At 35.6% G+C, this 26,176-nt stretch overlaps 1 protein-coding gene across 2 annotated transcripts in view; it reads right to left on the bottom strand.

The window, feature by feature from the left end:
- The window catches only part of LOC149805080 (neutral alpha-glucosidase AB-like), a 97,180-nt gene extending 85,777 nt beyond the window's left edge, over positions 1–11,403 (bottom strand). The window contains exons 1-5 of one of the 2 annotated variants that reach the window (XM_089947158.1): positions 11,282–11,403; positions 7,269–7,385; positions 4,211–4,453; positions 1,766–1,933; positions 1,025–1,145 (exon numbers count right to left, since the gene is read on the bottom strand). In XM_089947158.1, coding sequence (XP_089803284.1) covers positions 1,025–1,145; positions 1,766–1,933; positions 4,211–4,453; positions 7,269–7,385; positions 11,282–11,313 — 681 coding nt within the window. In that variant the 5' untranslated portion in view covers positions 11,314–11,403. The remainder of the gene's footprint in view (positions 1–1,024; positions 1,146–1,765; positions 1,934–4,210; positions 4,454–7,268; positions 7,386–11,281) is intronic. The other variant, XM_089947167.1, reaches the window with a different exon arrangement.
- Between the last annotated feature and the right edge of the window lie 14,773 nt (positions 11,404–26,176).

Here is a 26,176-nt window from a genome sequence, read left to right as displayed (position 1 = left end):
ATGTTAATCATCCCCATTGTGCCCCAGTTGAATCAAAGATGTACATGCAGTCAGAAATGACAAATCATGCACTTGCCAATCAGAAGGAAATCATTTATCCATTAGTCCACAAGCAAATTTCCATGCAGCATATCCTTGCATTACTAATAGCAACACTTGTCATATTTGCAAGGCAGAAAATAACTCAAGACATTCCATATATACTCACTTGTAAGTTAAATCAAACTGCATAGATTCAGATCTTCCATCAAGTAATGTGCCAGCATATCTGGGTCTGTGCTTGTTCGTTAGGAGTAATAAGCAGAACAAACAGACCTTGATCTGCATTTGCATGGTAAGGCAGATCAGGAAAGATATGTCATAACCTTTTCTTTTGGCTTCCCTGAATCACAGAACTTTGCTTTGAATTCACTGTGAAGCAGCTTTTCCATGCAAGAAATTACTACAGAGTCATAATTACATTATGATGATATCCACTCTCTCCAAGAGTACATTAAGTTAAGCAATCTTTATTGGAAGCAAGATCATGAGCAGAAAATTCCACAAAGCAGAGCTTTTCCAGAACACCAAATAATCAGGCACGTGACTACCTGGAAAATTCTAGGCCCAACCTTGCATCACTATGTCAAAATTATGATGCAATGCAACTGCATTCTCAGTAGCACAATAAATCTCAATTTCACAAAGACAAAAGAGCTTAATGGCTAAAGATTTTCTCATAATTGTGGTTTTAAGGATGTGTAATAGCCTCCATGGTGAGAGCATTTATTTTAAGTAGATTTCAACAATAAGATGACTGTATAGTTGAGCCAGTGCTAAAGATGACCTCTTCCAAAGGACCACATGTCTTACGAGACCAAAACTTTGATTCTGTATTTGATATAACTGCTCAAAAAGCCATTATCTAAGTTCTACCTGTCTTCAGAGCCATAACTGGTTTCAACTGGTAGTCTCCAAAAACAGATTCAACTGTATCAAGAACATACACAATATTACAATCAACAACGAATAATTTGAGACAAACCTGCTGTGCATCTGCATTGCTCTCTCCCCCTCCTTCGTTAGGTACTGGATCCTGTTTACCCTGTCTGAAAGTTTTGGAAAACCATGACTTTATTGTTGAGCCCATCTCGCTAAACCAGCCCCTAAAACAGTTAGGACGGATAGGCTGGTTTTGATACCGTTAGTATGACGTATACGACGGAAATCATAATGAAACTCAAAGAACAAAAATGAGGGTGTAATGGAGTGTAGGATGTGGCATATAATAATGCATGGGATGATTTCAAGGTAAAAAAATTACCACCAATCAAAGCATGAAAATAATCTGATATAAAGAGTTACTTTTATTTCAAATTGTTACTTTCTTTAGTTTGTATTCATCTAAGTAGAGTTTGCAAGTGTTTATTAAAAACACAAAACTGTACATACTTCTATTACCAATTTAAAAACATGTAAATCAATTTTTTTTGGACAAGCCAATTATATTTACATATGACTGATGACAAGCATCTGTAAAATTCTTTTAATTAGCAGAAAAATGTAAAAATATATTTGCACCTAATACATACTTTTTTCAAGTCATGATATACAATAGATTTTAAAATGTAACAGTAAATATAAATTCAAATATGATCAGAATCAGCAGTAATCTGGTAATATAGTCACATATAGTTTAATTTCATCCTCTAAAAGTCACAAAGATAACAAAGAAATATTAAAATATACATTTTAAAAAATCATAAAATAAAAATTAATAACTTACTCCTTTGTTCGTAGATGTTCAAACTTGAGTAATCCCTGAGCATTTATAATAACAACAGGTGTCTCATTAGCCAGAAAATCAATCCTGAATGGATCAGTATGGATTACTATTTTGTTGTTTTCAAAGGTCAGTGTAACACCCGAGTTAGATTTATCTGTAACTGTTATTCTGAAAAAGAAACAAACGTGTGTTTGATGGCAGTTTATAGTTATGTCTACCACTGGGGCATCATGCCACAGACATGTAGCATGATGCCCCACCTAGCCACACTATCCTGACACCAGGTCAACCAGTCCTAACACTAACCTCTTAATGCTGAATGCCAAGCAAGGCAGCTGTTAGTACCATTTTTATAAGTCTTTGGTATGACTTGGCCAGGGATCAAATCCCACAACTTCCTGCATCCGAAGTCACCGAAGCAGTCAAAAAAATAAACAAATAAAACTTCAGCTATTAATGCTGGGTGGACCTCAAAAAGCCCCACATCTTAAATATAGCTGAGCTGAGCCTTATATAAAGAAACAAGCAATCAGAGCCCATTTATGAGAAAATGGAGGAAATGCTGGAATTTAAACCCATTAAAGTTATCATCAGTATAAAAATGCTTAAACTAACTCCAACAAATATTGGAAATGTTTAGTTCCAAAGTTAGGATATCCATGGAATTCTGGAAATGAAACTCATTCAAGCACACATCAAATGACCAATACTGAAATAGATACCTAATATGGTTTGGCATGCAATTCACACATGCCAAATTCCATTGAAATCCAACAATCCTTGCAAAAACCATTGTCAGAAAGACAGGCAACCAGGAAGCATAACTGCTGTAAATAATGCCATAGAGTTCTGGAGATCAAACTTATTTATGCTATCATCAATATAAAGCCACAAACCAAACTTGGTTCAAATCTAACAAATCTTGGTAAAGTAATGCCATAGAAACCAAAGTCAGAAGGTCAGGCAATTATGAGGCACAATTTCTGTCACATAGTGCTGGAAATAAAACTCATTCAAGGTGTCATCATTATAAAGCTTCATACCAAATTTCGTATCAAGTTTTAATCTAACAATTCCCAGTAAAGTGATCTCACAAAACCAGATTGTTGACCGCTGGACAAATGAGTGAACACCCAGATTATTGGGCATATATACATTATTACAGAGCTTTGCAGACTTTGTAGAGTGGGACCCTAATTAAATAGAAATTCAATTTAAATGTTCTCTTCTGTATTTATGTTTAGTTTCTTCTAGTTACTTATCTAGAATTATACCAATTTTTCCCCAATGTTGTATATACAAATATACGAATTTCATTGGTATCAATATCTATAGTAAAATATGAACCAAAGTCATATTCAAAGCCTGCCTTATCCCTCTGCCTTATCTCATTTGTTTTGATTACAAAAGTAACGGTAGTAATGAGAAGCATACATAAATATATGATTATGATCGTGTGCAAAACAGAACTTGAAAGCACTATACTAAGGTAATGACTATCTGATGCTACATCAATAAATAAATGCAGTTACTTGCAGTTTGTGTCCATCTTTACTCTACAAATCACACACTGTATCCATTTATAATAATGAGCACTCAATCAAACTTCTTGCAATCAGATGAAATTCACAAACATTACAGATGTGAGAAACCATTAAAGTTCAAGAAAATTGAATATAAATCAGTGCATGCCATTTTTTTGCTCATACATTCCTGAATTACATTAGGACCTAATTTATCCAAGAAAATATTCAACACACTGTATTTACTATATATAGTGTGACCATGCTATAACACGATGGTTAGGGTCCATAGAACCTGACTATGTTATGTACCAAGCCGTATTATAACCAACCAAGTCAGTTAGCTGAAGAAAAGATGCAAGTACCCAATGTGCTTTTTTTTAAATATAAACATAACTAGTCGAAATACATGTTTATATTGGCAACTGTGTTAAGTACCATACATATATAAGAAAAATTTATAAATTCAAGTCTAGATCATGTTAAAAAGATCCATCTATCAATCTCATCATGTTAGAGAAAACAAATAACACACATACAAAAAAATGGTAGTCCTCATTTGATCTAAATCCCATTGTCACAGGGAAATGAAAATGTGAACAAATAAAAAACGTTTAAGACTTACAAACATATATGTTCAAGAGGATGTCAGAATCTTATTTGATTCTGATCTCCATACTTATGGAAGGTGTCAGCAATTTTTAACTTACCAAATCAACATCATTACTCCAATAGTGATGAAGAATGTTTGTTAAGAAAGGCATTTAAGTTAATGACTGTATAATCTAATGCAGTATTTGTGAATATATCATTCTTTTCCAAAGAGTCCATTTCTCGCGACAGGACTTTTTTGTTCGCAGAAAACATGGTCTCCAAAGATAGGTAGGATGCCTGACTGAAAATGGGTTCAATCAATACTTACTGTTGTTGCTTAGGTTCCCCTAATAAGACATCCCCTGGTGGAATCTCATAGCGAGGCTTTAATGGCTGCAGCTCATTTATCTTTATTCTGGCTGTATTATGAGCTAAGGTGAACACTTCAAGAAGCAACCTTACATCATTCACTTTATTTAGTAACTGGACCTCAATTTTACTGGATTTCACATTTATAGAGTCCATCAATACCACATAAGGACTCTTTCCTGGCTCCATGGCCCGCTGTCGTCTGTAAAAAAGAAATATGAAAGCAAGATGATTTTAAACCTTGGTATAATAGCTTGATTATTTAATAATGCATAAAAGCTTGATCATTTAATAGCAAATGGATGGAAACACACACACACACAGCATAAAATGAAACCTTCGAAGATCAAAATATTATCAACTGAGATTCATTTTAAACAAGAATATATTTCTTGTCTCAATTTTTCTATCTTGATATTCAATTAAATTAACCATGTAAAATAAAGCAGGTTTTGAAGAAAATGTTTAATCTTATGTGATACTTTTAAGCTAAATGAACCCTAGCAGGACCAAAAGTTCTCAGACCATGTGGCAGCCAGTAATCCATAAAGGCCTGAACCAGGTAGTGAGAAACATAATTTCAACGTAAATTGTGTTCATAGTCTTACTAATAAAAATAAAAATTTTAATGAGCTTTATCACTAATTTTTAAAAAAAAAGCAACTTGTAACACTTTTCTTAATCTGGAGTGTGGACAGGTATGCACATATGGGTCCAAGATGCTACCAGGCTTTTTTCAAAAGTGGGGGTACCCCCCCCATCACAAAAATAAGGGGGAGTAGAAGAAAAAGGAGGAAACAGCCATAGTTCAATATTTACCTAACACTTCAATATCCATCTCTTTCTTCTGCTCCACTCTTTTAGAACCCTGTTGAAATCAAAATCTTTCAAAGATGTCGCCTCTAGTATAAGCATTAATCTGTTGATTGTTTCTGAGCTTAATCTGTTCCTTACCTGTGCATGAATATTGTTCTGTGCTGAGAACCCCCTTAGACAGTCTGCTGTCTGAAGGGACATGTACATAACTAGCATAGCCAGCTGGAACAAGTATGGAAATGGTTCTGTATGGTTGTCATTTACAATTTTCCACAGCTCACAGGTATTTCTGCTCCAAGAAAAGATTTTTCACTAGCATAAGCTCTGCGGAAGTTTCACTTTCTTGAATCAGTGCTTCACTGACTACTATACCAGATTTACATCTGTTCCATAAATGCTGTATTGGGATCTCAAGCCCATCAATGATACAGTATGAATGTTCAGACATTATTTTGACCAAATAAATATCTTTACTTCTAATTTCCTTTTTAGATTCTTGTTGATTAAATTTATCTTAACCATTATAGGGCTATATGGTTTTGTAGCACAAGATCATGCAGGGCTAAAATCTGTGAGAAAAGAAATGAAAATTGCACTTTACTTTTAAATTACCTGTATTTTAATTTAGCTTGATATTCTGCCTTTTCCACATTTAATTTCAAAATACCACTGAAAGGAGGGGGTTGACTGACATGCTGTCTATTTTTGTGAATCCAGCATCAACATCACACTCATATTTAAGACCATTTTTAGGTTCAAAATACTCACTGGTCTCGCCATGAACACTTTCTAAGTGCCATTAATCTGATACACTTCATAACTTTAAAAACTGTTGTCATGATCACTGTTATCAGCCAGTATTTGCCATTGTCTAAATATGAAGATTCTAGGAAATGGCCTTTTTGGAATCTCTAGGTAGCCCAACATGCATTTGTAAAACTTCACTGATGCAAGGTTTAGCAAGGACATAATGCTTGTTCCAGTGTTCAATGAGCTAATCAATTTCAGCTTAACAACCATACATGTCCAACTAAAGAACCCAGTTGCATAAACAGTTATGAAAAAAAGATATTCTACTGGTGTGACTTATGTCATGACAAGTGCTTTAAGGGAGAACAGCTGAATACAAATTGTACAATTTCATTTTTGTGACTTTAAACTAATTTGTCAGAGTTATTGTGCATCACTGGTCTCCAGGAGTGCAAATTCATACAAATTTTGTGTGATTTACACAAACATATGGGATACATCAATCTTCGATCAAAAAGGCAGTGACAATAAAAATGCATGCAAAATTCAATTAAAATTTAACAACCCGTGAAGTTATTTGATGTTGCAGAAGCCTAATTTACAGTGATCAAATAATTCAATGATACATTGAAAGTTTATCCCTTTCAATACACATATCACTGATATATATGTGATGTGTGTTGAAACCTCTTGCAGTAATGTTTTCAACGATCATTCTGAGACTGGTTATCTTGAAAATAAAGATAATTTATACAAAAAAGGAACAACTTCAATAGAAGAAGCTATTTATTGACAATTAGTCCCCAAGTAATTATAAAATAAGTATTCAACCATTTAATTGCCTACCCTTCTTCTCACTATCAACATCACTTTCTTAATTTTTTCAAAGTCCATTGGTAATTTGCACCCTTACTCATGCTGGAGTCAGATGGAATCTTGTTAATCTTTTTCATGTAAAAATAATGGGTCACATGTTTACTATATCATAATCAATCTGAACTGTATGTATCGAATTAAAAATTACACAATGGATCATGTCTGATCATAAACCCTTATTGATCTGTACTGTATGAAAGTAGTAGTTGTAGGATTCAATCCACATGGCTGTAATGTGGGGGAGAATACTTTAGTCCATACAAACAAAACTCAATGTTATGCAAGGGAAATTTCAATGAAGTAGCCTAATTTTTTCATTACAATAAAGGAACAAAAAAAGGTTCAGACTTTAAGACCATTTCTTCTGTGAGTATTTACCTGCTGGCTCCAACATAATTTTATACCTTATTTTGAAAATTTCAGTTCCAAGATTCAGTCACAACAAAAACAAAAACTGTCTTTGATCCACACAGATCTGCAGGTAAAAATAACAACAACTAATAAATACATATACACAATGATAAGCTTGTAAGTTCATCACACGCTTAGTCCACCTATTCCAATTAGACACTTACTTGCAGAAGCCACTTTGATCACAAGTTTTGAAGTTTTCTTTATTCACCCCAAAGACTTGAGAAATCAGCAGAAGGGACACAAGGAAGCTGTCCATCCTCATAATCTGGCTTTTCAAGCTGGAACAAAAACATTAAACAGAATGTAATTTATATTGACATTTTTCAATTTTTAATTAGCTACAAGAGAAAAGATTACCCTTATTGTGAGAATTTTGTTGAGCAAAATAGAATGAATCTATGACAAACGGTTTCACATTCAATAAACTTGTCTGTTTTCTTGGAACTGTTTCAAGTAAAATTAATGAAAACATTATTAATTTTTTTCAGTGATATTAAATAACAAAGATTTCCTTATATTTAAATAATTCAGTGAAAAATTTCATTCTGTATAGTTATCCATTTCATTACTTTTTCCTAAAATTGTATAAGAAGTGCACTGTACAGTAACCAAGTTTTTGTGTTGCATTTGCCATGACAAAAATATGCCAGGTTTTCCGCTAATAAACATAAAAAAAGAGTCCAGTAAACAAACATGTGAACACGTACATACTACAATTCAAATAAAAGAAAGCACAAAATAAATGTCCTGTTTAAAAAATGTCATTTTTGCCTCAAGTTTGTGGCCCAGGAGCTAGGATTAGCTGTTCAAGTCAGGGCTGCTGCAGATGCCTTCAGTGCTTCTATTTTTCAGTAAGGTTCTTTTGTAGGTGATGTTCCGAACTCTTCCAACTGCGATTACCACAATTCAGATCTTTCTTGCAGATGTCACAAAATGCCAATCCTCTAGCGTTCAGTTTTCTTATAAACTGACCAACTAAATTTCCGTCAAATTTTTGCCACAGCCATTCCCATACTTTTTTATAAACCTTTATCTGAACCTTTTGTGTCATGGTCTCTCTCAACAAATCGGGACCCCTTGTTTTGCACGCATGCTTCTTCTTTCCATTGCCATCAGTTTCCATTACACAAAAATTCACTGGATGAATTTAAACATTTGACCTATCAGAATACTCTTTTTGAGAGGCGTATGCTAACTAATATAGGTAACAAATAATTTACAAGGGTCAATGCAGAATGGGACCATACAGACCATGTTAAAAAGCCCTGATTGGAGATGATATAAAAAATGGAATATATCAAGAAAAATCTGCTTTAAAACAGAAAATTCATGTCTGCATTTAAGACATCTTTTAGTGAAAACCACATGCTAAAATGATTGTCCATTTATTTGTAATAGCACTGTGAGAAGATTTTCAAAATTGCCACTGTGGTGGCCATAGTGGATGTCCAGGTGGCATCATATTCACTTAAAACAAACTAGGTATTAGGTATCATAGGAAGTCATCGAGTGAAAACTCCATGCCAATATGACTTCACATTCAGGTAGAGCAGCTGTAATAAGATTTTTAAATTGGACTTCATTTCATTTAGGACCAACCAAATATAAGAAGTCTGTAAGTGAAAACCACATGCTGATATAATTTGTCCATTAATGAGAAGCAGAAATAAGATTTTCAAGAAGGCTGCTTTTACACTTGTACTGAATGTCCAGACAATCATTTCCAGTTAGGATCAACTAGATCTTGATATGAAAATGTGTGTGTGTAAAGTTTCATAGCAATCTGCCAAGTATTTAGGAGGTGTAAAATCATGCTAATGGATGAATGGACATCTGATGAGAAACAAAAGGCCATACCATAATCTGTTAGGACCAGGTGAACTAAAAATGCACCAGAGTAAGCACCATATACCTAGCTTAACAAGACTTTAGCTATGCAACAGTGTCAATATGTTGTACACCTATACAAGATAATTTTTGGCAATAGTCTGGCACTATTTTTATTTAGGATCAACTAGATAGTATAAGAAGTCTTCAGCGAAACCTTATGTCAATATAACCATCTATTCAGGAGACACTAGAATATGATTTTCATGATGACCAACAATACATATAGGCCCTTCTTTGTTATATGCAAGTAAGAAACTATGTATCAGACAATGAAGACATTCAAAACTGTGGTAGCTTGACAAGTTAAAATGTCAAGTCTTTGATGGCTATCATAAAACAAAAGAAAAAATTTATTTGTGGTTGAAGTAATGACAAAGGAAACTAACTTTATCCAAATAAAAAAAAAGTGTCATTTAATGAATTATTTACTAACTTCATAAGAAACATAATTATGAAAACATGGGTATGTATTATAATAAATGCTGGTATATTTTGTATTTTTTTCTTCATCTTTCCAGTTTAAAGATGACCATGACATTACTAACTGGTTTGGTTTCTGTGAGAATGTGAGGAGTGGCTGATCAGGCCAATCTGTGCTCTGAACTGCCTGCGGCATTCTTGACAAGAGATGCTACTGGGGTTTGCTTTAGAGAATGTGATGGAGTTCTGAGATTTCACAGCTCAAGCTTCTTCAATTCTCCGCCTTTCAAAGTCTGTAAATACAGTATGCACAAAGGTTGAGCAATCCTGTTCAATAGTGTTTCCCATACTTTTAACATTCACTTACCCCTTTTGGGACATCAATTTTCTCCCAGTTATTTGGTGTTTTTCAGTACAAATTTTAGTGATTTATTTTCTGCTGCACAATTCCTGAAACCCTTTCATGTATCACCAGTGGTACAAGTACCACACTTTGGGAAACACTACTGTACAAAATCTCTCCTGACTTAGGGTCAATGTTGCAATCTTTCAATAACTTGATGGAATCTTTGAACCATTTCTTCTTACCACCCTGAGATTGTTTTCCCTCCATCTACTTTGCTGCAGAAGGTCTTCTACGGCAGCCACTCTTCTGCCATCCTGGTGACTTAGGGTGCCCATCTCAACATAATTTCATCAGCAGAGTGTGGATGCTTGGAATACCTGCCCATGTGAGAACAGAGGTTCATGGGACCCTGTCCTGCCATTTTATCCTCTTCAGTTTCCTCAGGCAACCCATGTGAAAATGGTTCAGCTTCTTAGCATGGCATTTGTACACTGTCTAGGTTTTGCAAGGCTACAGCAGGGTTGGCAACACAAAATTTTCTTTTTAGTCTGACATTTCTCTCTTCCTTATACCAACTGTGAGACCAAAGCTGTCACAAGCTGAAGAGAAATGGCCTATACTCTGTTGTATGTCAGACTCAGATTTTGTATTCAGGGAACATTTGTCAGCAAATAGGTGATTACAGTCACTTCCTGTAACTTTGTCTTTGCCTGTATTAATCCCTATCAGAACAGCAGCATCACCCCTAAGGCAAGAGCAACTCATTATAACCAGATATCAAAGAGTATTCCACTGAGAACAGACTAATGCATTTTGACAGTTTTGGGATGTTGGTATTGTCTGCAATACAAAGATGAGGAAACAACAACCCCAATACATAGGTGTTCTATTCTGACTGAGATTACTGCTAAAAAGGTAAGTGTTCTAAAGGATTTAATGTCATGGATCAACTGAAGACGGATTATACTTACCGTCTGGATACAAAAGCCACTCAAATTTATTAGTAGCCAGCGGCTCAACAATCCGCCCGCATAACAAAGTTGACACTCCATAACAGACCGTGTTATATATATATATATATATATATATATATATATATATATATATATATATATATATATATATAATTAAAGGCGGAGAACAATTCGCTGGTCTAAATGGTTGCGAACATTATAGTATAAGTTGGGTGCTAAATCATCATCTGACAAAGGCAGGATTTTCCTACCGTTGCATTTTTTCGTACTTAATTCCTTTCCAAACTTAAAATTTCAAATTAAAATAGCAGTTACTTGATAAGGTACTGTAAAAAGTCGCAACTTGAATTTCAAGACAAAAGTCACATGCACAACCATTGTACTTAACAACTGCGACTATTAATTGAACACATAAACTTAACCTGGTAAATTCGAGTAAAACCCTGACGATGAGTTACAAGGGTAGTGGGGCATTTAGGAACAACTCAAAAACATATATCTTAAACTAAACAGATTATACAAAAGAAGTCTTTTTCGCTCTTACCGGCGACACCACTCATTAATGGAAAGCGCCATCTTTTACAGGTACGTGTCCAGCCGTCGTTTCGTACAAATATATATTGGCTATTACTAAAACGGTAACGGGTCAGAAAGGCCATGTACCAAAAAGGCCCGGGTTAAAAAGGCCCGGTCCAGAAAGGCCAGTAACGGGTCAGAAAGGACCTGGTCGGAAAAGGCCCGGGTTAAAATGGACCGTTTACAAGATTGATAAATTTTAATAATAATAATAATAATAAGAAGAAGAAGAAGAAGAAGAAAAAGACAGCTTTTCTACAATACCCATATATATTCACTCCTAAGTCAATGACATTTTTACATATACTGCTAAATCACTGAGCTGCCAAAACTGAAGCACTGGTTAGTGCTGATTAACACCTAGAAAAAAAATGAAGCACGGATAGCAAACATCAAACCTTTACTGATTACGCAGATTGTAGTACCGATATTACAAAAGAATCAGCGATCGCCTTGTACTTTTCACACTTCCTTTACCTGTTTTCTGTCTCAGATTTATTTAATACGTAGGGAAACTTTGATAATCACAATTAAGACGCAAATACAAGTCTATACAATCACAACTCTTTGCCATGCCTCCAGTCTCAACATCGCTTGATGTAATACGATTTTAAGTTTTTGTAACGATTACTGGGACACTCCTTACTGAACTACCCCAGGCGATTATCTGTAAACTTCCTATGGGACGAGGAAACATCTACTCCCATAAGGTACATGCGCATGCGAAGCAACAAATAAGATAATTACATGTAATACCTAAATAAACGGCAAAGTCTTTACTGGTGATCACTGATTCAGGTGATTCGAGATTTATTTGTATGCTAACTTTATTACAATCTATTTATTTTAATTTTAGCATTGTTTTACTAAATTACCTGCTGAGTACAATTTATCTCAACGACACACAATTAAGTTTTTGGTACTTATTGTTTCATCTTGTTTCACCATAATCTGTTTTCCATACCCGTCTATCAATTTATTACGACTTATAATAATTTATTACATGAATGATATTGATAAAAAAATTATCTATTTGTTCTGATTTTTACAACAGAATGAGGACTTTATCAACGCTCATGACGTCTTGGCAGCAGACATCAGACTAGATGGGGAACGACACTTCCTGCTGGCAACTGAATATCAGTTAGGACTTTTGCGAGAAGCGAAACAGTGGTACATGGATGGAACATACCAGTTATTGCTGAGCTCCAGATTTTTTTCGGTTTTAAATTTATAATAGCACGCATTAATAGCCTTCGTGTCCGTTTGTTTAATAAGTGTGGTTATAGCTTCTAGGTCCTTGGTGAGCCATTCAGACAACAGGGTCAGCTCATGTCCGTCCGTGTCTTCATCGAAAGGAATGACACACAGAAGCAGTTGCCGCTTGCGTTTTGTCTAACGAGCCGGAAAAAGAAGTCAGACTATCTGGCTGTAAGCCATTATGTTAAAGCTTTCTTTCTCTCTACCTGTTACAAAAATCATTGACATACATGCATGAAGTCAATAAGAAAATTACTTATTTTCCCAGGAATTGTGAGCATTAAAATCATTGTCTTTGTTCTGCTGAAAGACATGATCAAACAACGTCGTTGATGAAATGTGACCTGGTACTTGCGATTTGCATTGCTAGTCGCATGAGTACACAAATCTAACAATCCACACTTTCAAATCTTGTAGAGAAAGAAAAAAAGTATTAAATGAAAATCGTATACTGGTTATAATAAAAATACAAAAACGAAATAATAGAAAATTTCTCCATATTTATATATTCCGAGAACAACTTCTGGAGTTTTGTTGTATCACGTGACTACCACGCTGGCATATGCTCTGTGCTTGATTAATCAGACTGGCCATATTGCTGGTTTTTACAAAAAGTATCTGACTTTCATTTAATATAATTTAATTTCTGTACAACAGCATTATAAAGGAGTTTGTTGTTGATATCACGTGAATATTGGACTTCCGATGTCGTCATCTGAGATTCGTGAAGTCATGTGACTTGTAATGCAAATGGCGAGTGTGGGATTATGTTTCATCTACGTCGTAGTTTCGTCTTACATATCAGCGTGTTAACGACGAAATGAGTATAATACTTGCCATTTCTGAGAAAATAAATAATTTTCCTATCGATTTCGTGCAGATATGAGTCGATATAACATAAGTTTAATTTTTTTAGGCCCGCTGGTAAGCGACTACCATTCCAAATTTTCGATATGCAGTTGGAATGACCCAACACCCCAACCTAAATGTCCAAATATGAAAAATGGGGTGGGAATATTCGGAAGAAACTCCGACTAGAAAACAGGCTGCTATTCGTTTTAAGCCAAACTTGTAGTCCTAACTGTTGAATGTAAGAGTTGAAATGAGAAATTGTCGTGCCTTGTATTATATATTAAAAAACGATACGAACCCTGTATCAATACAGGTTTGGGGACTGGTTTGACAAATTACAAGAAGACAAGTTGATTTTACAGAAAATTAAGTCCTTGTTCATACAACAGTGTATAATTTTGAAGGTCTTTTGTCAAAATTTAAATCAACCCGTTTGAAAATATTTTTAATGATGGATTTTTAACCAGATCGTCTTAAGGAGATTAGATTGTTTGAAAGCCTTGTTCGGGATTTTATTGGGACAGGTAAATTCAGGGTTAAACTCTTTTCTTTACGAGACAAGATTCATATTATTTGTGTTTATTGTTTTTTTTTTTAATAATATATACTGTAATAGGAAATGTTACTTTCTATGAGATGCATATATATATATATATATATATATATATATATATATATATATATATTGCTATAGAATTCTTTAGAATTAAAGGTTTGAAAGGAAACAAAACATAATTTATGTTCGTTATGTTGTTCTCACTTAGCAGCATAATGCAGCAAAATAAAGTTAGAATTTTTATTCTGTACATTGAAATGACTTTACATGCCAATTTATAGGAATAGAATCAAACTTGTTTCATGTGATACATTTTGTGGTTTGTGCAAGATCATCTTTTCTGACTTTGATGTTTTTGGAGAGCATTGAAAGAGAAACATTTTTAGATTTAGAAAATGCATGTTTTATAATCTAAAATGCTCTTTAATTCTATTCAGTAATGGTCATATGTGAACGTTGAAAAGTAATTTTATCCTGAAAAATCTCTGGAAATGACATGGAAATTTATCTTTAGAAAAGCTTAATAACCGTGAACAACATTACTATATCCCTCTGTTATTTCAGGATTGCATCCTATATCATAATAGTAACGTCGGCAGCCACTGTTGTGCAATTTTGTTAAATTTTTGGGTTGAAAAGTGAGTATTTGTGTATGCATGTTTTTATAGTTCGATGATTATTTGTTGCTGTTATTGTAGAATTGTTTACTATATTTTGCTGTTAAATTTATTTGACAGACATTATGAGCAATATTGTTGTAGTATTTGATATTAGATTTTAATATTCATGTATTAGTAATAATGATTGTTATTATTAACAAATTTATAAATCTGAAATGGCAATAGCGTTTGTCTTTTTTGTGCTTATATTAGTTAGACATGATATCTGTTCTTCTTTTTCTCTTTCTAACCCATTAAACAAATTTATGTTGTTAATTTTTGTATAAATAACCTCTTAAGTATTTTCCAATTGTGACATGACTTTCATTGCAATCACAACGTAGAAACGGTGCCTACAAGGCACAGAATATAACAAATGTCTATAGAAAGCATAAATTATAATCAACACAAAAAAATACGCATACACAGGTATTAAAGATAATGAATGTATGTGAAACAGGAAGAGTCAATAGTCTTCGCAAATGAAAATATTCATCCATCATAAATGAAATCGTCATTACTTAATTAAGGCATTACCATGACAAAGTTGGCATGCACAACCCACACGTGGGTGACACTATCTCGTATTCAGTCTTGATATGTTATAACAAAGATATTATTGATTCGCTTTACATACAATGTTTTCTAAAGCAATTATTATTTGCTTTCTTTGTTCATTTTACACAGAACATGTTATAGTGTGTCGCAATTATTTTCATGATCACTTGAGATACGGTACAAGGGGCCCCGAGTGGCCGAGTGGTCTAAAGCGCTCTCCGTTACGGGTCACTGCCATCTCACCTCTGTCTGCGTGGGTTCGAGTCTAGGATTCGGCTAACGTGGGTATGTGAGAAAGCTTGCCAGTAGCTTCTCGTGGGTCGGTGGTTCTTCCGGGGTTTTCCCGGGTTCTTCCGCCATCATTAATACTGGCCGCCATGCATAGCCTATCGTGTGCTGAAATATGGCGTTAAACCCCACAACAATAACAATAACATACGGTACAATGATTCTCTACTGCACATTATTTATAGACATTTACCAGTAAAACATGGATTTGATATTACGTATTAGTTACTTTTATTAGACATGATACTAGTAGTTGGTAATTAATACATAAATGGGCCTTTTTGGGTCAGGCCTTTTCGGACCGGGCCTTTTAAGCACTAGTCCGTTTTGATCGTGGGCCTTTTTGGTACCGGTCCGTTTTGACCCGTAACCACTAGCAGCAGAGGGGCCCAACCCCAATTCTTTCGAAACTTATATTTGACCTAGATAGAAGTCTCCGTGGTCAATTCCAACTACTAAAACTGTGACTTTTGACATAAAAATGCAAGCATTTTAACACAATGTCATTATTTTGTTTCAATAAACTATCCCGAAAAAAAGTATACCCCCCCCATATTTAAAAATGCAAGCATTTTCAAAAACACATTGTGTTAAAATATTTCATATTTAAAAATGTTTACATTTTCTAGGTAATTTCGATTTCTAAAGGTAATAATTGGGCCCCTCTGCTGCTGTTGTTAATGACATTTTCAATCAAAAGTTTATAACATTATCTAGTCCTACACGGTATCGTGTTTTAGGATCATGTAAATTTATTGTAACAAATCCATGCGGTGGTTCTGCTCGAGACATAACCTCGTGAAGACGATAATAGTCCATGTCACCATCGCACCAGTTTTGATGAATATAACGTTTTGTCCACATACCGGTACCTGAAAATATTGCTACGATATTACAATTTTCTCTGATTACTGTCGGAATCTGTGTCAGTTTTTGTGTTACATAAATAACATCAGTGTTTTTATGCCTGCCACGTGAAAATATCTTGGCAGGATTTGATTGTTTTTCCAACATCACATCGTCATACACAACTAAATTATTTATATCTCCGTCAATCTCATCAATGGATTGTGCTTCATCGATATCACTGATAAACTCAACAACGTTATCGCCGGCTATCTCAGACGCGGTATCATTATATTCTTTAAGTACATCATAACATCGTTGATCATCCGCGGATGGTGCTACTAAATATAATTTATCACATTTCATCCATCGCATTATCAGATTAAGTAGCAACTGTGTCTTACCGGATCCTGATGGACCTGTAATAATCATTCGAATAGAGTTTGGTAACATCGGATGATGTCTTGGTGGATCTCGTTGCCGTGTTGCGGAGAAATCAACTACTTCCATTAAATATATACGATATTGATATGAATTTATATTGTGTGAAGTGTAAATCTCAAACATCGACAACCGATATAACTCCAATTACTACAAAAAATAACAGACAAGCAATCACTGGAAAATGTGTCCGATGTGGCATAACAAAGTTTAGATTTGTGAAAAGAGATGTTAACATTAGAAACGCCAGCGTTTCCGGCGGTGATATCGCAGCTCAGCTAGGTAAATTACCAGGAACACCATGGGGGAAATATCCTGGGGAAAAACATCTTCCAGGATATAATTACTGCGGTCCAGGAACCCGACTAGATATCAGACTTGATAGCGAAAACAGACCAAAGCCTGGTGAAATTCCAGTAAATGCTATTGATGCTGCTTGTCATCGTCACGATGTTGCATATCTAAACAAAGATCTACAACAACGTCATATCGCTGATGTGAATTTAATTCACGCGTTAAATTTAATCAAGAATAAGTCGCTAAAGCAAGCACTGGCAAGTTTCTTAATCAAATCAGCAATGAAAACAAAATTAGTACTTGGAAACTGAAAGTTTCTGAAACTGAAAGTTTCTAAATTGGAACTTCCCGTGCTAAATTATAATGGAAAAGATTTACTATTCTCCGCAAGGATATCAGCGAGGTATTGCAGCAATTGATAAACTTACCGAAGCTGCATCGGTTACAAAAGCGACCGCAAAGAAGTGGTTATCTCGACAAGCAATATGGCAAATTTATTTACCACCACCTAATAAAATTCACTTTGGAGGTTTTTATGTTGAAACTCCTAATGAAGTTCATCAAGCTGATGTGTTTTTATTGCCACATGACACTGTTAGCGGAGTCACATACAAATACGCGTTAACTATTGTTGACGTTGCAAGCAGATAGAAAGAAGCAGAACCGTTATCGACAAAAACATCTAGCGAAGTCGCATCAGCGTTTGAAAGAATTTATCGGCGAAGTCCTGGACCACAGAGTGGTCTGCGTTGGCCGAATCTATTACAGGTTGATCCTGGTAAAGAATTTCAAGGTGAAGTATCACGGCTAATGAAACAACATGACGTTGCTATCCGACGAGGTCACACAGAAATTCATCGTGATCAGGCAATTGTTGAGCGATTTAATCGAACACTCGCAGAAAGATTATTTAGTTATCAATATTCAAAGGAATTTATTCACTCAGGTAGATCTAGTGAATGGGTTAAAAGATTACCAGATGTGATACGCGCGTTAAACAACGAAGTTACTCGAATGATTGATATGAAACCTGTCATTGCAATCACAAAAAAAATATACAGCGCAGATCACAACGTGATCCACCAGCTCAGGCGGTAAAAATACTTAACAACAACACCATTGTAAGATATTTATATGAGCCAGGTGAGCTCGAAGGAGGAGGTCGGCGAAGAGCTACTGATCCTATCTGGAGTATTACCACACATACAATATCTGACGTGATTATGTCCTCTAATAAACCACCGCGTTATAAATTAGATTCAACTGCTGCTCAACGAGGATTCACTCGTGAGCAATTACAAGTGATTCCTGTAGATACTCAATTACCGCCAAAATCACTTCGGTGATCGATGATTTATGTTACATTCAAGACAAGATAACACCACATTGTCGCGAACGTGACCGCAATTGTTATCTATCCTATCTATTGAAAATTGCCGAGTATCATTTTTCAAATAATTCCATAACATTATACAATTACAACTGTTACAGTGACTATGCTGTTGTTCACGCAGTTTGTAAATAAATTCCATATCAAGATTCAATTCCCGATTATTTTTTTTGTCAAGTTGTTTAACCGTGGTCAGTTTTCTTCGCACGGTATTATCATTGATGGCATCATTGATAACCTCGTTATTTACAACAATCCGCCGAAGTTGATTCATTCTTCGCACTCGACTCACTGCCAAGTAAATTAAATTTGACCATTCGATGAAGTTATCAACTATCCTTTCAACAACGGCGTCAATAGTTAAACCCTGCGAAGAGTGAATAGTCATTGCATAGCCTAGCGTCCATGGACTTCCATCGGGATTTACTGCGTCTGCTACGTTGCTGATATCAACCCCTACAATATCATTTAACACAAGTTTTTGTTGTCCGCCTCCGGGAATATTTACAACGATATTTTGTTGTCGAGTATCCTTTGGTCGATAGCACAGTGGCACTGGAAGAGTTGGAAACTTCTTGTGTCATTTGAACAATTCCGCTTGAATCATATCTCGCGTTGCTCTTCTACTTGCAACTATTAAATCAGTTGGCGACCATGTTTTGTAAAATTCTTCCATAGATGTCTCTGTGATTGCTTCACGAAATTTTTCACATTGCACTCGATCAGATTGTAATCGAATACTTGTTTTTAACGCTGTTAATTCCTCATCGAGTGATCTGCGATCTTCTATTAATTCGTCATAGTAGTCTACAAAGTCTTTTATCCAGTAATGTGGCGTTATTCCAGTAAATGGCGGTGGTTGACCATGATCTCCGCACAGCACCAGCTTGGTGTTATGTGTTAGTAAATATTCTACAAACTGGTTTAATATCAGCAACGATACTGTGTCTGCTTCATCCCATATTATAACCGGGGGAATACGTTTCTTTCCCATGCGTTCACTTGTCCATGCATCTCCGGGCCATCTAAAGAAACCTTGATAAGTGCAAGATTTAACCCCGCGGGATTTCATTTCCCTTGCGAGCCTGTGTGTTGGTGTTAGCACAACTAAATCAGATCCTCGAAATAGTTCGATTACTCGCGTTGTTTTGCCGCAGCCACCTGGTCCATTCAAATAAGCTGTCCTAACCCTAGATATCGGATTATGTACACTCGGTGCACTTGATACCGCCAGAAATGTCGGAGACATTTCAAATATCGCGCTGTGATAATCATCACCGGTAACATCTGCTGATTCACAGTATCCATGAATCGCTTCAGATTTTATTCGCCATGTTCCCCATGATCCATCAGCGATAAATGGTTTAACTTCGCTGATATGTTCTCGCGAGATATAAAACGAGTCCGTGGCAACTCTACGTGCAAGTATTGGAAATCTATTTACCATTGACAGCAAATTAATAGAAACCCAACATAACATTGATGATCTCAGATGAGCAAACTGAGGTGATTCCCCGTCAAGATAGCTAATAACTGTACCTAATCGAGTTGCATTTAACAAGTAAGCGTCACTGTTATCCACGTAAATATTCTTTGCAAGCGCATCTGCGATTATAAAATTATATTCTTCGGGATCAGTAATTAATCTCGCGTGAATACGTTTTCGATCATGACCACCCTGAGTAAATTTACCAATAATTCTTCTGCCGAGATCTTTTACAGCGCTTTCTTCGGTATCTTCAGGTGTCGGTAGCCAAAAATCGAATGTTTTTGATACGATATAATTGCCTCGCTGACTGTCAACGATGTCAACGTTGAAGTATCAAGCATAAACCGTAACAGCGCAATTGGCGCCCATCTTTGCGTTGCAAAATGTTTACCAAACCAGGCGTAATTAATCGGGTGTAAATTATCTGCGAGCGTAAATGATGTTATCTTGGCAAACCCGGTCAGATCAAAATCAGGTAGCGGTCCATTAATAGATACTCTGGTCATTTCATTGCAAGGATGTCCAAACCTGGTGAAATATTCGTGACATTCACCGCGCCCAAGAAAACTTCCTCGGTAACACGCGGCCATATCCACAGATATCATTTTATCTGGTAAATACTCAGTATTCCATAGTCCACCGTGTCCATATTCAACACAACTCGCTTTGATATCATCGAGAAGTTTGAATTGTGTTGGCAACCATTTATTTCGTTGTTGAGCAATGTGTGCGACACTACTAGGAATTGTAAAACATTTCCGTGTCAACGTTGGATCGCCAATATCATATTTTGCTGCGATATTGTCCATAGATGTTTGTAACGCTGATGTTCGATATAATTCTCCGTCGGATGTTACAAACTGATCATAATCATATTTGACTGAACTCTTAAATAGCCAAACTGAGGTTGGTTTAATATTCGCGTGGATCCAATCAAACATGTAACCGTTGTAATGTTTTATTGTTCTTTCGCTGGGAAACAATGTTATGTTTCGCTCCCATGCGTGTGAATTATGATCGATAATTTCAATCGGTGATCCAGCTTTTGTTATACTTCGGTGCATGTAATATTTCTCCGGTTATAGTCTTAACAAGTATTGGATATTTCAGCGCTGTTTGTAATCTAGCAATATCTGCTATTGATGCTCCATTGTCAGCGGTTTTGTGTTAAAATCATCTAGCACTGCAATATGTTTCTCTGTTAAACCTTTTCCTCGCGTTGTATTTTTAAGATGATTAGTAACGTGTTCAACAACACAATTTATTCTGGGAGCTCGCGCAATTTTCATCGGAGATAGTTTTTTAATGTTAGTTTTTTCAAGTGGAAATAACCCGTAGATGATTGCACTAAATGGATATGCGACATTGAAATAAACGCTATCAATTCCAACTAGCTCTCCCGGGCGAGTATTTCTATCGATGAGAACATTTCTACGGTCTGATGTTAACACGCGATCATGTTTATTATGAATCTGCCAGCGTCTCCGTTCAAACTTAACATATTTTACTCTTTCATAATACTTCGTTTGTTTTCTGTCGATGCGGTCGAGTATATCTTCGGCACGGACATTAGTCATCATACCATTCTCGCGCAGTGTTTTGCATGTTGAAAAAACATATTTAGCTCCCTCAAATAAAAACATAAGCTTTGCTTCGTTAACACTTTTCTTGATCCTCCAGTTAGGTATTTTCGAATCAAGATCAACTATATTTCGGGGTTTTCGTGGCAGTGTTATATCGCTGATACGATAAATATCTTCCATATAATCTTTAAACAAATACAATTTAATTGAAAAAACACTGTGATATATGGCTGAAAACTATTGCAATGGAAAATTATTGGAACTAATCAATGTTGCCAGCGAAAATGCGTTTCTGAATATTGCGCAAGTCACAACCAAAATATCAAGAAACGATCTACAGGTGGAGTTACCTGCATCGTCTGCGGAAATACAACTCTAGGTAAAACAAGACTATGTTTTCGCGATGGTGGTAAAAGATTCCGTGAGCTTGCCAGATATTATCTTCGAACATATAATATTGTGCTGACAGAAGATGATTATATTGGGAAAAATAATTAAATATTAGATTGCCTATATTTTATGGAGGTGTTTGTGAAACACCCTATTCACAACAGCTCCGAGGCTTCATCTGATGGGGTCGTTAGACATTGCAGATTAAAGAAACCAATTGGTTTTGCTAGCAATACTGGTTATATGGTAGTTACTATTACTACCAGCAATGGTAAAAGAAATTTATTACATTCACAGATTTATTTACGAGTGTTTCCGCGGAATGATCCCTTGCGGTCTTGTCATTGATCACATCAACAGAAATCGCTTAGATAACCGCATAGATAATTTACGCGTTGTTACCCCTAGCGAGAATAGTCTTAATACAACGAGAAAACCTCACCATCGTTCACGGCGACCAGTTATTGCGGAGTTTAACAACACCGAGATGGAGTTTCTATCGCTGAATTCCGCCGCTCAATATTTTGATATAAATCCAGCGTCAGTGCTTCGAGTTCTCAGAGGAGTAATTCCATCTACGATGTTGAAACGATTTAATATTCGAGTAAGTTTCAATGAGTCTGCTTAAGTTTAACAATCAATTAAAAGCAAAATATTTATTATATCATGAACGACGAAAACATTACCATGTTGACAATTGAGCTTGATGCAATTAAATCTCTTACAGGATCAAGTACAATTTTTACTTCAGCGTGGGTAATTAACGAATACGGTAAAGTTAAAGAAGCTCACACACAAGGCTACCGAACACATAAAAATGAGTATCGGATAGCGAAGATCCTTAATTAGGAACTTCGAAATAAAATTCTTTACCTGAACCGAAAAAATCTATCTGTGTTAGCACAGGTAGGAAAAACAATCAGAAAGATTCTTAATAGTATCAGCGAGATATTCGAACAGGAGAAAGCTAGCAAGGCTCTCGCTAATGAATTTGATAAGCTGATCGTAGATGATGATATCATCGATGATGAGAGTCCACAGGATTCTAAAGAATAATTTAGTAATTACAATTACTAATTACAATTACTAATAATTGTTACCCGGTTACGATTACTCGATAATTACTGATAATAATTACTAGAACGATAAAAACCAAGGTATTGAAAAATAATTCATCTTTGTAATTACTTGATGATTATTATCGGATAATTATTTTGATAATAATTACTGGTAATTATTTTTTTTGCCATAAATGCTAGCATTTATATATAAAATGTCTCGAGTGTTTTTAACGCCCGAAGAAATCAGTCAAATACAGCTTAAAAAAGGAATTGTCCCGATAGCAAATATTGCTAAACAATTTCACGTAGGATATAATAGAATCTATGCAATATGGAAAGAAGCCGATCCTGATTCAGTCAGGACAAAAGTAACAACAAAACCAAATCAGCAAATGATAGATAAATTAGCACGTCTCGAAAAATCATACGAGGATGCAAAAACAACGACTAAGGAGTTGATTGCCAACAACGAAGAACTTGTCAAGAAACTCAATGATTTATCTGCGATCATCGAAGAAAAAAATAAGAACATACAAGGATTAGAAAGGACAATATTTGCCATGGATGCAAAATGCCTTGAAGTTGGAGTTACTATTCATATCCAAAAGACTTTGACTGAGTTACAGAAAATAAGAGCTACAACTCAGCAACAAATTGACTCTGAACAACGAACTAATGACAAACTCGTTAGACAACTGGAATCGTTGCGATCAAGGAAAAATCTCAAAAAAAAATATATCAACGAGGAAAAATCAAAGGATTTTAAATCTGTTGAGCCGAAAATAGCAAATACGCCTCCTGGTTTTAGCACTGCTAGAAGTATTTCTGGAAATGTCAGAGACATTTCTAACGCTAGCGTTTCTACTGGAAATGTCAAAGACATTTCTAAAGCAAGCAATTCTAATGCTAATCTTCAGAAATATTTTTCTCCGTTATAACAAAAATGCTAGCATTTTTAATCGCGGTGATTTTTAATCAACAGTGACTAGTCACTGTCTATGAGATCGACAGAATTTGCTTCTGGAAATTCATCACCACGTAAAATCCCTTTGAGGGTATTTCCAGGTAAACATGAGTTCCCGTAATTGAGAACTTCATCCCTGTTCATAAATACATGTATGAAACCTTCATTGAGAAGCCGTTGATGGTCTTCATTGCGTAACAGAAATTTATCGTTGCCATATCCATCTATGCGAATTATAACAAATCCTAGTTTGTGATGATGTTCAGGAGCACTAAATGAGTCTCTGATAGCATCAGCAAGTTTTTTTCGATCATAAATATGTACCTGGACATGATTGTAAATATCTTTGATATTTGTATCATCGATATAAATGTCTCTGACATTTTCATCTAAGTCTTCAGTCATTATTTGTAAATATCTTTGATATTTTTAATTACTTATATTTTATTGAAATATTGACGGTGATATTTTTGTTAGTTTCATCATCATCGTCAATGCTATCATCGTCAGTTTTATCACTGGAAATGTCAGAGACATTTCTGCTATCATCAATGAAATCATCGTCAGTTGTATCATCGTCAGTTGTATCATCAATGAAATCATCATCACATTTTTTCTTCAGGGACATTATTATAATCTAGTATTATTAATTGAAAATCTTCAGTGGATTTTATATGATTTTTCTGACATTGACCGATTTCCTTGACTTTATGGGGTCTTAGCTAGTAAAAGACAGTGCCGGTGACTGATTTCCATGCAAAATCAACAGAAATTGCCTGATTTGCTAGCATTTTCCACTGCAAGTGACTGATTTACCTGACTTGATGGGGTCTTAGCTAGTAAAAGACCATCGCCAGTGACAGATTTACTTGACTTTATCATAGAAATGATTTTTCAGTAAAGATATTTCAGTTATTATATGCTTTTTCTGACATTGCCCAATTTCCATGACTTTTCCAGTGACATTGACTGATTTACCTGACTTTTTGGGGTCTTAGCTAGTAAAAGACCATCGCCAGTGACAGATTTCCTTGACTTTTGCTTGAAAATTGACAAATTTCTTTGAAAATGCTAGCATTTTCCAGTGACATTGACTGATTTACCTGACTTTATATAAAAGACCACTGACATTGACCGATTTACTGGGATTTTCAACGAGATTTAATTAACAGATTTACACTCACTGTTTCCCCGCGAGTATCAATTAAATTTCCAGATTGATCTGTCAGTGAAAAGTTTATCGTGGATAACCAATAATTGCATCGCAGAAATACCGGGTGAATTGGCTCTTGCACGACTAAATATCCAGGAGGGTCTTTCGGAGAAAACGAACAGAGAACAAATCCTTGCTGAGCTTGATTTGATACGTCCGCGGAGAAACTATCTTCGATGACATCACATACAAAATTGACCGCGACCACATCGGTGATATTTACAATGCCCGGGGATACATGTCGACCATCACCGGAAGTACTATTGTTATGTCGGAGGATAGTTGGCTCCGGTGGTGTTTTTCTGTACACGGCAAGTATATCTTCGAAGGGCTCATTGATGAGATCGGTGACTGATTTTCTCATCTCGGGCACGTTATATCCGGGAAACTTATAATTCGGCAACGTGGCTTCGGTCAGTGAATATGCAGATAGAAATTGTTGTTTACCCCGAGTAGATCCCACGTCGGCACCAGTATCAATTATTACCTTAACTACTCGCTGGTTAATATATTCCATGTCTGAGGCAAGCTGATTTAATCTTTCAATCAGCTTAATAATTTCGCTGCGTGAACTTGTTATGTCAAAAAGATGTTCTTGGAAGAACCGCCGTAGTCGCGTTAGTAGCTCTTTATGTTCTTGATTAATCGATTCAAACCATTCAGTAATATCTTTTAGTTCAAGAAAAAGAATATTATCAAAATTCCACCGAATAGCACCGTCTCCGAAGTCAAAAAGACTACAATACGACGATACACTTTTTATTTCATCCAGAGATTTTTTGTATGACAGGGGAATTCCGTGATATGATTGCGTGTCAGTGATATAATCAGATTTTTTAGGTTCAGGTGGACGTGGAATTGCAGGTGGTTTTGATTCAGGCCATCCTAGTACTGTTCTGATTGAACTATTATAGATATCCACGACGTAGTCAGCGTCGCTTATTTCGATCGTCGATGACAGCGTTGGCTCATGAACGTCAATTTTTATTTTTGATTCCTTTCCGGTGATTCTTTTT

Source organism: Sinohyriopsis cumingii, chromosome 2, assembly GCF_028554795.1.
Source record: "Sinohyriopsis cumingii isolate HCF-2022 chromosome 2, ASM2855479v2, whole genome shotgun sequence".
NCBI lineage: Eukaryota > Metazoa > Mollusca > Bivalvia > Unionida > Unionidae > Sinohyriopsis > Sinohyriopsis cumingii.
This window is presented reverse-complemented; position numbering and strand designations above follow the sequence as displayed.